Below are 13,535 nucleotides of genomic sequence, written 5' to 3'. Positions count from 1 at the left end.
TATATATATATATATATATATATATATATATATATATATATATATATATATATATATATATATATATATATATATATATATATAAGGATAAGATCGATATTTAAAATATTGATTTTATCAAGTGGCCAGCATGGGAATAAAAACCTTCAAAGGTAATAATTATTTAAAATTATAATACAGGGTATCTAAGAGATACCACCACGCTGAAAAATAGCAGTCAAATCTTGACTCTAAACCACAATAAATGTTCATATAGCACATATGAACATTTATTGTGGTTTAGCGTCAAGATTTGACTGCTATTTTTCAGCGTGGCGGTATCTCTTAGATACCCTGTATTATAATTTTAAATAATTATATATGTATATATATATATATATATATATATATATATATATATATATATATATATATATATCCTAGCCGCAGTGTAACTGTGTGGTAAGAAGTTTGCTTCACAATTACAGAGTTCAGTCCCACTGCATGACACCTTGAGCAAGTATTTTCAACTATAGCCTCGGGCCGACCAAAACCTTGTGAGTGGATTTGGTAAACGGACACGGAAAGGAACTCGTGTGTGTGTGTGTGTGTGTGTGTGTGTGTGTGTGTGTGTGTATATATATATATATATATATATATATATATATATATATATATACATATACATATATATATATATATATATACACACAATATATTCTCTAATTGTTTTAGTCATTGGACAGCGGCCATGTTGGGGCACCACCTTTAAAGATGTAATCAACCTTCGACCCCAATATGTTTTTCTTAAGCCTGATACTTATTCTATCGGTTTCTCAAACCGAACAGCTAACTTACGGAAAATGTAAACAAACCAACACCGGTTATCAAGCGGTAGAGGGGGAACAAACGTAACTGCAAAGACGCGTGCGCGCACACACACGTACAAAGACGCGCCTACACGCACACACATGTATTTATGCATGTATGGTCATTTATTTCAAGACTTTTTGTCAATAGAAAAAGAGCCGGTTTCTAACCTAGATCCAAGGCTCCTTCATTGGAATTTCAACATCAACAACAGGATATTTTTGTAAATATGTATGTATGTATGTATGTATGTATGTATGTATGTATGTATGTATGTATGTGTGTGTGTACGTATGCATGCATGTATGTATGCATGTATGTATGTATGTATGTGTACATGTACATATGTATATATGTATGTATGTATGTGTGTGCAGATTTGTATGTTTGGGAACAAAGTGTATGTGTGTGTGCGTGTGTATCTGTGTGTGTATATGTATGTATACATATATATATATATATATATATATATATATATATATATATACACATACATACATACATACATACATACTTACATACATACATACATACATACATACATACATGCATACATACATACAAATCTGTACATATACATACATACATACACATTCCAATGAAGGAGCCTTAGATCCATGCTAGAAACCGTTTCTTCTTCTATTGGCAAGAAATCTTGAAATAAACTAAATAATGACATACATACATACATACATACATACATACATACAAATCCATAATTGTGCATGTGTGCCCCAGCATCGCCATAGCCCAGTGACTGAAATAGATAAAGGCTAAAGGATGTGTGTGTCGTGTGTGTGTGTGTGTGTGTGTGTGTGTGTGTGTGTGTGTGTGTGTGTGTGTGTGTGTGTGTGTGTGTGTGTGTGTGTGTGTGTGTGTGTGTGTGTGTGTGTGTGTGTGTGTGTGTGTGTAACTTTGCATCCTGAGTCGAGCTACGAAAGGTGGAGTACAATCAAAAGTACATGTCCATAATGTGTTTTAAAGCTTTAAATGTAATGTAATACAGCGTAGATGCAGCATGTTATGATCTACGATGTAAAGTTGCTCAGTTGCGTTATTCTCAGGGGCTTACGGTATAATATTGACGAGGGTACAGAGGTTGTAGGAGATATGAATATAGCGAAAGGAATTGGCCATGTTGGATTATGTGGTTCGTTTTGTCAAGTGGGAAGGAAGCGCCTATTATATGGCCTCTGAGTGTGTTTGAAGACAAGGCAAAAGAAATCTTTAAACCTGTAATTTGACCGTATACTTCCAATGAAGTCTACTCAGCTAATGGCACTAAAGCTGCCTGATGCTGCTGTCAGACGAGAGCCTCGGAATATACCTACTACACAAGTATACCGTAGTGAATTTGAACTCAGAACGTAAAGAGCCGAAACAAGTAACGCAAGGCATACGGTCCGATGTCCTAACAGTTCTGTTCATCCAACGCTCTTCATTTGTATTTTTTATCGACGTGAAAGAATAAAAGCAACATTGATCTCAGCTCGATCTAAACTCACGGAGCAGAGGATCAGAACAAATATTGCGTGGCATTCTATTCGATTCGCTAACAACGCAGCTGGGATAATATTGTGTTATTTTTCATCCCAGTCTTCTTGTATACTAATTTATATTTTAATTATTTTAATTGGTATTCTAATTTTTTTTAATCTAATCATCAATCTGGTGCCTTCTATAATAAGGGAGATAACAAATAGCTCATCTATAACAGTTACTTCCCCTGGACTCTACTCTTCATTTATTAGTAGTGTCATTGTTTAATTGCACTGGCGATCTAACTTCACATTTTAGTTAACCTTGTTGGCCGAGTATCATTTGCATTTTTACAAGAAAGATTGCTAAGTCGTTAGTATAAAACCATTGGTACAAGTTAATTAATTTAAGTTCTATTAAATCTCATATACATGCACTCTGTGTTTGTCTGTCTGTCTGTCTGTCTGTCTGGAAGTATGTATGTATGTATGTATGTATTCTGTATTGTAAATATTTTGGTGACTATAGGTAGCCACCAAATAGGTAGGGGGCTCCGAAAGGGGTCCCAGGGAGTAGCATCCCTGCCTTCCTGAGCTAGTTTTCCATCACATTTCTTAAAAATCATGGTAGAGGCCTTGGTCTCGGGACCACTCATGTCTAGAAACTGAGGTTAGGGGTAAGCAAGGGCTTGCTCCCTGTAGAAAATCCAGCTCCAAAAAAACCTCATGTTAGCAAAAGAGAATGGGCACCAGCTAGCCCAAAGTTTGGGGTAGGCTGCACATGCCCACCTCGGTTGCTATGGCATTGAGGTAGATCCGGTCAACCTCGTTAACGGGAACAAAACCTGGATTTAAAACATTGGATGATGATGATAATCCTAATTTTCGATCTGCAGTTTTGGTTGTAGCTGAGGCATGTTAATGTTTGGTTTGAAAGGCTATATTTAAATATTCATCTGTATGGTTGCCTCTTTTCTCTCTTCTCGTTGTGTTAAATACGTTTCTCTTCTATGTCTTCTATTCATCCTTTCTAAGAGTGAAAATGCCTGGCTTAGTGGTTTGGGTATTCGGTTATGAAAAATGAGTTGTACCTGTAATTCAAAAGACCAGCCTTGTCACATTCTGCGCCACGCTGTGTCACGCTGGATTTCCCCGCGTTAAGAGTACGTGTGCACGTGTAGTACTCAGCCACTTGCACGTTAATTTCACGAGCAGGCTCTTCTGTTGATCGGATCAACAGGAACATTCGTCATTGTAACCAACGGAGTATCAGTTAACAATGAAAACGCCAGAGTGAATGATTGGTAACGAAACTTTCCCCTTTAGGAGGTTAATGTTACTTTTCTTCAAAGTAGTCTTTAGCTGGTCTTTGAAATGGATCTTTTGTTCTCCAGCCAGGCATTGACTATGGTATAGTTGAACGCCGAATATCCTACAAAGATGATATGAGTGATACCATTGTGTTACATGTCCGAGCCATCTCTGTTGAAACTTGTATAATGTGGATACACGCTGTTTGTGATGGTCTATCAGAGTTTCTGTGAACATTATCTTATTTTGTCATAACAGTGAAGTCATACAGGTGGGAATACATTAAACAGTATAGAAGCCAGAACACAGCCTCGTCTGATTCCTGTTTTTACACTGAATAGCTCAATCTTCCAATAGAACACTAGACCAGCATGTATGAGTGGAAGTGGATCAGGAGATTTTGGAATTTGGCCGGGCAACTATACATTCTGAGAAATTCCTTCAAAAGTCCTTGATAGATCCATAATTATAATGGACACGTCCTTGTGTTGCTTCCTTCATTTCTCCTAGAGATGTATGTATACACACACACACACACACACACATTTATACACATGCACACGCATTCACACCTACATATATACGTACATAAATACATGCATACATACATGGATGTGTGTGTGTGTGCATATATATATATATATATATATATATATATATATATATATACATATATATATACATATATATATATATGTATGCATTTATGTATGTATGTATGTATGTATGTATCTATGTATCTATGAGTGTATATATACACACATACAAGCATATAGGGATGGCCATAAGTCGCTTTACATTTATATATATATATATATATATATATATATATATATATATACATATATATATATATATATATATATGTATTTATGTGTGTATGTATGTATGTATCTATGTATCTATGTGTGTATATATACACACATACAAGCATATAGGGATGGCCATAAGTCGTTTTACCCATTTCTTTATTATTATTAGAAATGGGTAAAGCGACTTATGGCCATCCTCGTATAAATATAATTTGTTTATGAAGCTGTATTTGGTTAATATTTCTATCTAGTACTATAGCTGAGGCCTCAAATATATAGAATTTTAACTTACGTAAAATGCTATATCATGAAATTGTAAATAAAAAAATTGCGCAATCAACTTAACTTGAACCTGAAAAAAAACAGACAGAAAAAAATTCATCTAACTCGGTATTAATATCTTTTTAAAATTATCTCTTTTTGTATCTCTAGCTGCTGATAGTTCGTGTGAAAACAGAAACAGACAAGGTCCTTCTCTCGGTTACGATGATACACACTTAAGTTCAGTCGAGAAAGTTAAACGAAACAGGACGACATTTTCATCCCGACAGTTGCAAGAACTTGAACGAGCCTTTAGAAAAACGCATTACCCTGATATTTTTATGAGGGAAAGACTGGCCATGAGAATCAAATTACCTGAATCACGGATACAGGTATGTTTGGTTTGAATCATTTAATAAGAAGCATTTTATATGAGTTTATTTCAGGGTGGCTCTTTCCAAAAACCACTCACAATATCGTTGTTTCAAGTCTCCGCCTTCATGTCTGTTTTGACTTTTATCTGTTTCAACCATTGGGATGCAGCGATACTGAGGCCCTACGTTGAAGGGTTTAGTCGAACAAATCGACCCTAGAACTTATTCCATCGGTCTCTTTTGCTTAGTTAAGGTGACTTAAGTAAACCAACACCGGGAGACAAACACACACACGCACACAAATACACATACATACACACATACATACACACACACTTACATACACTCATATACATACACACACACATAGTCATATACATATACGTCGCGCTTCCTCACTGTTTCCATCTACTAAATTCTCCCACAAGAGCCTGGAGCTACAGCAGAGGACACTTGCCAAAAGGCCGCGGAGTAGGACTGAACCCAAAACCTCATGACTGCAAAGCGAGTTTCTTAACCACACAGCCATACCTGTACATGTATGTACACACACACACACACACACACACACACACACACACACACACACACACACACACATGTATACACACGCACACACATATCTTATTAAGCGTATACAGACACACACGCACGCACACATAGATTAATGTCTGTGTACATCTGTACCAGTATTTATGTATATATTCCCATAATTCCCTCGCTCCTTTTATTTTATATTCCACAAAGTAATGTCTTCAAAAATAATGAATACTTTCCTCATCTATATTGTTAGATAAAGAAAAGATTATTTTTTTCGATGGTTCGACAATTGACTAACAACTATTGCATGAAGATTGTAAAAGAACTTAAGAAACTAGTTATAGATTGAAGAATTCTTAATTTCAGTAAAATGAAAGGCTGAGGATATAAGGGAAATAACTCTTGCGTTCTATTTTTTTTATGAACAAACTAAAAATGTATTCTTGTGACACATATGTATGTATGTATTAAGTCTAGGAGATCATTGAAAACGTACGATAATTTGTTTTAATCTCCTTGGAAACTACTTGAGTATAATTTAAAGCAGTGGTTCTCTATCATTTCTTTTTCTTATAGACTCCTTTGATTCCTATTTTCCTCTAGCAGAACTTCATATACATTTGATGTTTTAATAAATCTCATATTTAGAATCAAATAATTTTAGGAACTGCAAAAACAAATTAAGATATTTGATGTATTGTAAAAGTATAAGTAATTTATTACGCATAAAACATCTTATATGGATCCTCAAGGGACAAATGGATATCCTAGGCTCATATGTAATCCCGTTTCAAATCAACTAAGTTAGAGAAGCAAGATCAAGAAATATTGTATTCCATACGCCAGTTCTGGATTAATAGAACTTACTGTACTCAAGGTTCATCTTATTCATTAAAATACACATACTCACATACTTACATATACACTATACACATACATATACACATACATATACACACACATACATACATACAGTCATACATACATACATAATTACATGCATGCATGCATACATACATACATACATACATACATACATACATACATACATCTGAAATGAGGGAATGGAGAAGGTAAAATCCAGGCTACATATGTTTCCTAGTAAGCAGATCCTCGGAAGTATATATATATATATATATCATCATCATCATCATCATCGTTTAACGTCCGCCTTCCATGCTAGCATGGGTTGGACGATTTGACTGAGGACTGGTGAAACCGGATGGCAACACCAGGCTCCAATCTGATTTGGCAGAGTTTCTACAGCTGGATGCCCTTCCTAACGCCAACCATATATATATATATATATATATATATATATATATATATATATATATATATATATACATATATATATGGGGGGGGTAGAATTTACAAAAAAAAAAGATGAAGACAGGTGGTGTAGACAACAAACAGATGTATTAGAAGCGAAAAAGGCTTTAACGTTTCGAGCCTACGCTCTTCAACAGAAAGGATTAAGAGGAAATAAATAGAGAGAATGAAAAAAAGTGTAGAACTCAGCGGCCCAACATATATACATTGTCAATTCAAATAAACAGATAAAAAACGAAAAAAGAAAGAAGAAAAACAACGAACGTGAGGATGTGCACAAGAAGTATATTAGCTTGACACGGGATGAAAGGAGAGAGTTTGATGTTTCGAGCGTATATCTTCGTCGGAAAGGAGAAAGGGAAAAGTCCAAAGAATGAAGATAAGAAATCGCCAACGAGCCACGTGTAGTTATATAAAAACTAAAAGAAAATGCTTTAAGAACTTTATAAAAACTAGAAGAAAATGCTTTAAGAACGGATAAAAGAAAGAATGAAAATATTTATAATTTCATCAGAATGTGAAACCCCTTTAATTGTTTTTCAGGCCTTCCTAAAATAAATGGCGTTAAGCCGTGATCATCCTATATTTTTCTATGTCAATGGCTACATTGTCCAAATTGTTCGTTCATTTTTAAGACAGTAGTATGTCACATGAGTAAGACATGGCTGCTATTTCTCCCATTTCAAACTTCTTCTCAAGAGCTCTGTCATTGATTACAAGTTACTGTTTTTGGCCCCAGATGAGGGCTGTCATACAGACTTATGATAAATTGTGTTCTGGACGTTTTTGCTATAGGTGTGTATGACAGACCATCGCAGCTTTCTTACATATCTAATGTAATCTTCTTTTAAAATAGGTAAGGTTGTCTTTCTGTATCTCGGGAAGTAGATTGTCAAACGTATCCTCCATTTTTAAAACTGTAAATATGTAATATGAGGAAGATCTGGCGGTCAATATAAAGACCTTCACCCGGGAACAAAAAAAATAATAAACCAGCCTGGGGGGGGTACACTTAAGTGTGTGGAAAACGAATATAAAAAAAAATGCGCGCTGACGAACTGGGGGGGGGGCTTTCAGAAAATTCACAAGATCCGATTTTCCCGTCATAAATTCGGGTAATATGGATATATATTGATTTTTTTTTTTTTTTACGGATCCCACGATTTTGGTTATAGAGGATCCGATTCTGAAAAAAAAATTTTCAAAGGTCGCCTTTTCAAAATTATCGCATTTTTCTTAGATTTGGCTGTTATTTCTAGCATCTGGATAGCCTGCTTGAAGGCCTGAGAGCATATATTGTTTTGTTTTTTTTTTTCTTGTTGAAAAATTTTACAAACAAATTTTTTTCAGAATCGTAATCTTAGCAAAAAAAAAAAAAAATTCCGGAAAAAGTGAAAAGTGAAGGTGGGGATTGAAATTTTGAAAATGCAATTTTTGAAAAATTTTTTTTCAGAATCGAATCGGATCCTCCATAACCAAAACCGTGGGATCCGTACAAAAATCAATATATACCCATTTTACCCGAAGTTATAACGGAAAAATCGAATCTTGTGAATTTTCCGAAAGTCTCCTCCCCACACCCCCAGGGTCGTCAGCACGCATTTTTTTTTCTCTGATATTCGTTGGAAGGGTACAAACAAGTGTGTGGAAACACACTTGTTTGTACCCCCCAGGCTGGTTTTTTTTTTTTCCCCGGTCGAAGGTCTTTATATTGACCAATCAGGCTGTTCTGTCAAGCAATTCCAATGAATGCTTAGAGGTTCTACTGTTTGTCACCGAGTAAAATTACTTTAGGCAGTTGTTGTGTAGCCCCGGGTTAAGTTAGCAGACCCATGATAAAACATGTTCCAACAGCGACTATCCATTTTTGTTCATCAGAGACTACATTATCCAGCCTTTTTTTAAGGCTATACTGTATGCAATTTGAAGGATATTTGACTGTTATTACTAGTAGTTAGAACAACCGCTGGGTCTTTCTTTTGTAAGATGGTATGATACACATAGATAGATAGATAGATAGATAGATAGATAGATAGATAGATAGATAGATAGATAGATAGATAGATAGATAGAAATGGGAAAACAGATAGACAGGCCGAGAGCTAGAGAGATAATAATACGAAATATAAATACTATAAGAGAGTGTGTTTGTGTGTGTGTGTGTGTGTGTGTGTGTGTGTGTGTGTGTGTGTGTGTGTGTGTGTGTGTGTGTGTGTGTTAAAATTGACTTTAAGACTTGTAGTAAACATTTGTAAAAAGCTTTGAATCAAGCGGTGAATGGCCGACAATTTGTTTTCTTTAACGACCGCATTGGACTGTCTTTGATTCCGTTGAATTTTTCTCACCCCCTCACCCCATCCCACCATGATCGTAGTCATTATCACTGAGTAATTGAAAGTGTATGAGACAGTCATTTACGAGGTGAATGAATGTGAGTAAAGACGACTAACTGAAGGTTATCGAAAGGTATTAAAACACATCAAAAGTTATGAACCAAACGATAGTCATGCTGGTATACACGTACATACATACATACATACATACATACATACATACATACATACATACATACGCATACGAGCACACATATACATAGGTATATGTTATATATACACGTGTGTATGTATACATATTCTTTTATTTGTTTCAGTCATTTGACTGCGGCCATGCTGGAGCACCGCTTTTAGTCGAACAAATCGACCCCAGGACTTATTCTTTGTACGCCTAGTAATTATTTTATCGGTCTATTTTGCCGAACCGAAAAGTTACGGGAACGTAAACACACCAGCATCGGCTGTCAAGCGATGGTGGTGGACAAACACAGACACAGACACACACACACACACATATAAACATATACACACACACACATATATATATACATACACACAAATATATACACACACCCTCGTGGTCTGATCAATAAGTATCCGGACTATTGCTATAGTAATGAAGCTAAAGAACGCAGAGTGACGCTGCTTGGCACAGACTGACTTTGAACTCTGCTGTGCATATGCACTAAGTTTTAACGTTCTAGCTCACTTCTGCTGTTTACAACAGTGCTTGGAAGGAAGATGTGTAGCGTGTGATCGTCGCATTGACCTTGACAGAGAAAGTTGTGCAGAGAATCTGCATCAAATGTTGTCAAAACCTTGGCAATACCTGCTCAGAGGCCTACTCAAGTTTTCAAAAAGTTTTCATCGTTCTCGACACAACCAAGGAGATCTTATGTAACTGAAACCCGAGTGTCTTTTTGGTCAGCTGAAAGTAGTTTTGTCACAAACTTGGCAGACGCGTCTCATACCCTAATCTTCTCTGATAATAGGCTGAACTGAACCGTAACTAATCTGCACATCTTCAGATTACTCATGGATGGTGATTCGACGATTTCCTCTCACAGCTGCACACACATCTGTCATGTTTTTCTCAGTTCTGCTGGTTGCGCGTCACCCAGAACGTTCATCAATATCGGCATTTTTCGGCCATCTTGGAAACGTCTGAACAACACGTACACTTGTGTGCAACTTATTCACTCCTCCCCATACACTTTCTACAACTCTGTGTCGGCCTCTGAACAGATATCACCATGACAACTTTCTCTGTCATGGTCAATGCTACGATCACACGCTACACACCTTCCTTCCAAGCACTGCTGTAAACAGTGGGAGTGAGCTAGAACGTTAAAACTTTTTGCGCATGCACAGCAGGGTTCAAGGTCGATCTGTACCGAGTGGCTTCACTCTGCGTGTTTTAGCTTCGTTACTATGGCAACAGTCCAGATACTTATTGACGAGACTTCATATATATATATATATATAAGTCACAGGAACTGGGTGGAACATACGTGAACTGTCTACTTAGTTGCTACTCTGAGGAATAATGAGTTAAATAACATGGCATTACTTGATGCGTGTGTGGGGGTGTATGTGAGCGTGTGTGGGAGTGTATGTGAGCGTGTGTGCGTGTGTGTTTGTGTGTGTGTGTGCGTGTGTGCGTGCGTGTGTGTGTGTGTGTGTGTGTGTGTGTGTGTGTGTGTGTGTGTGTGAACGGATTTGTGTGTGCTGGTTTGTTTACGTCTCCGTAATTTAGCGGTTCGGTAAAAGAGGGCGATAACATAATTAACAAATTGCTCGGCTAAACTGTTCAAGGCAGTGCTCCTGCATGATCGCCGTTCAATGAGTGAAATAAGTAAAAGATGAAAGATGAAAAAATTCTTCTGTTCTGACAATCACAACAGAAATGTTATGAAAACTTTGAATTCACTGCAAAGAAGTATGTCGTTCAGATAAAGACATTTTACATTGGTGGCCATCCAGTAGAAAAAGCAAATGATTTGTCCATCCCCACCTACATCCCCAAAAATATCATATTACAGGTCGCTATTCACCTGAATGCAAAATCGTGGAACTCTCTTATGTTTCCCACAATCATTATTTGTTTCCAAAAAGTTAGTTTGACAGCCATAGACACTGAAGATGCTCATTCTACCGAAAAGCAAAGACGTAATTATTCTTGTTTCCATGGTGGCAGAAGAACAATTTGAAAGAGTGTGTTGCTCAAAATGATGATCCGAAGAGTTACAACTAGAAGAGTTGGTTGTGGTTGCTTCGTTCATAAAAGATTATGCCAGATCAATCTATAGTAATGGTGCCAGTGATGTCGATAAGTAAGATCTCAATACATCTCAACAACAGATGTTAGACTTAATCTGTCAAAAGTAACACAATTCTGTGAAATCCTCAGAGCTTTTATGCTTGAAGATTTGTTTAGACTCAACAGAAGCAAGAAATCGCAGACAAGGACCACATTATTTGTGCACTGGGTGTCATAGTTATACTTAAGACTTCATATTTGTGTAAACTACATACTTATCACTTGTGCAGTTTGTATCAGAAATGGATTAAAACTAGAATATTTGAACAAACGAAAGAGAAATTGTTGCAGAGCAATTGAAAAATCATTTGAAAATGAACAAATCTTTTTATGATAATTCATTAGTATTTTAACAAATAGACATATTTCCTACTCTATTCTGTGTTTTGAGTTCAAAATCACTGAAGTCAGCTTTACATTTCATCCCTCCGGGGTCCATAAAGTAAAGTATCAGTCAGTACTGGGATCGATTTAATCGACTTTTAAAAGTGGCGAGTTGCCAGAATCGTTAGCACACCGGACAAAATGTTTATTAGCATTTTCGTCCGTCTTTGCGTTCTGAGTTCGAATTCCGCAGAGGTCGAGTTAATCAACTTACGCCCTTGCCTTCAAAGTTACTGATTTTGTGTCCAAATTAGAAGCAATTATTTCCTACTGCTGCAAATCGACATTTTCTTCCCTTATTTTTAAATAAAATATCACAAAACGAATTTTGTGTTATTATATAACCCACACATATGTAACAAAAAAAAACTATGCTTTACTGTTGATAATGTACTGAAATATAGTAATTTATCACCTACGACGTGAATTAGTATGTTCAGTTTACATAATTCGTTTTTCTCAGCGATTATAAAGAATTAAGCAGAATCGAGTATTAATTTTATATCAAATGTCGATGGAAACCTTCCTCCTTAACAAAGTATTTAGATTCTCCTTCAGAAAAGAAGCCCAAGATATAAAAAAAAAAATCTACTGAACAAAACAGACGCTAAACTAATCAGCAGCAAGAATTCAAACAAACTAATAGACGAAGCCATACGGACACGAATATAATCTAACAAAACACATCAAATACACAAACAACACATAAAGTGTATCATTTGAATTAGATGCATACTATGTATTAGAATTAAAAAGATTACGCATCATCGAAAAATCTCATAAAGCAGGAAACGAAATTCATTACACAGAACTATAAACCAACGCTAATACACTAAAACAATACAATAAAATTGAAAATTACAACGATAACAAGCCAGGAGCATGTAAGACTGCCAAAAGATTTTTAAAAAAGCTTAATGACCAAAGTGATTAATAAATTTGATTGCAAGCGTGAAAGTTCTAAACCTCAGATTCCAACTGTTACATTGGTCATACAATATGAATGTATGCATAAGGCGGCGAGCTGGCAGAAACGTTAGCACGCCCGGCGAAATGCTCAGCGGTATTTCGTCTGTCTTTACATTCTGAGTTCAAATTCCGCCGAAGTCAACTTTGCCTTTCATCCTTTCGGGGTCGATAAATTAAGTACCAGTTTCGTACTGGCGTCGCTCTAATCGACTAGCCCCCTCCCCGAAAATTTCGGGCCTTGTGCCTAGAGTAAAAAAAATAAATAAATAAAAATATGTATGTATGTATGTACGTACATACATAATTGCTTGGGACAGAAGCAGTATTACTACCAAAAGGCAATCTGTATATCTAACTTAACATGGATGTATTGTTAGAGTGCCGAATACTGCGTTATTAGCTTTGAGATGACCTCTCATATGGACGCCTGGTGCAAAAAAGTACACATACTTATATCGCTGGCAGACAAGAATCGTATTTTTCCCGACGTGCTAATGATTCTTATTTCTTTATGCCCACAAGGGACTACACACAGAGGGGACAAGCAAGGACAGACAAACGGATTAAGTCGT

At 36.2% G+C, this 13,535-nt stretch overlaps 1 protein-coding gene across 2 annotated transcripts in view; it reads left to right on the top strand.

The window, feature by feature from the left end:
- Positions 1–13,535, top strand: part of LOC106871752 (uncharacterized) — a 46,758-nt gene that overhangs the window by 12,582 nt on the left and 20,641 nt on the right. For both annotated transcript variants that reach the window (XM_014918381.3, XM_014918382.3), the window contains exon 2: positions 4,883–5,103. In XM_014918381.3, coding sequence (XP_014773867.1) covers positions 4,883–5,103 — 221 coding nt within the window. The remainder of the gene's footprint in view (positions 1–4,882; positions 5,104–13,535) is intronic.

This window comes from Octopus bimaculoides, chromosome 5, assembly GCF_046866305.1.
Source record: "Octopus bimaculoides isolate indiv1 chromosome 5, ASM4686630v1, whole genome shotgun sequence".
In the NCBI taxonomy this organism is placed as follows: domain Eukaryota; kingdom Metazoa; phylum Mollusca; class Cephalopoda; order Octopoda; family Octopodidae; genus Octopus; species Octopus bimaculoides.
The sequence above is the reverse complement of the archived record's forward strand: the minus strand, read 5'-3'. Positions and strand labels throughout refer to the sequence as shown.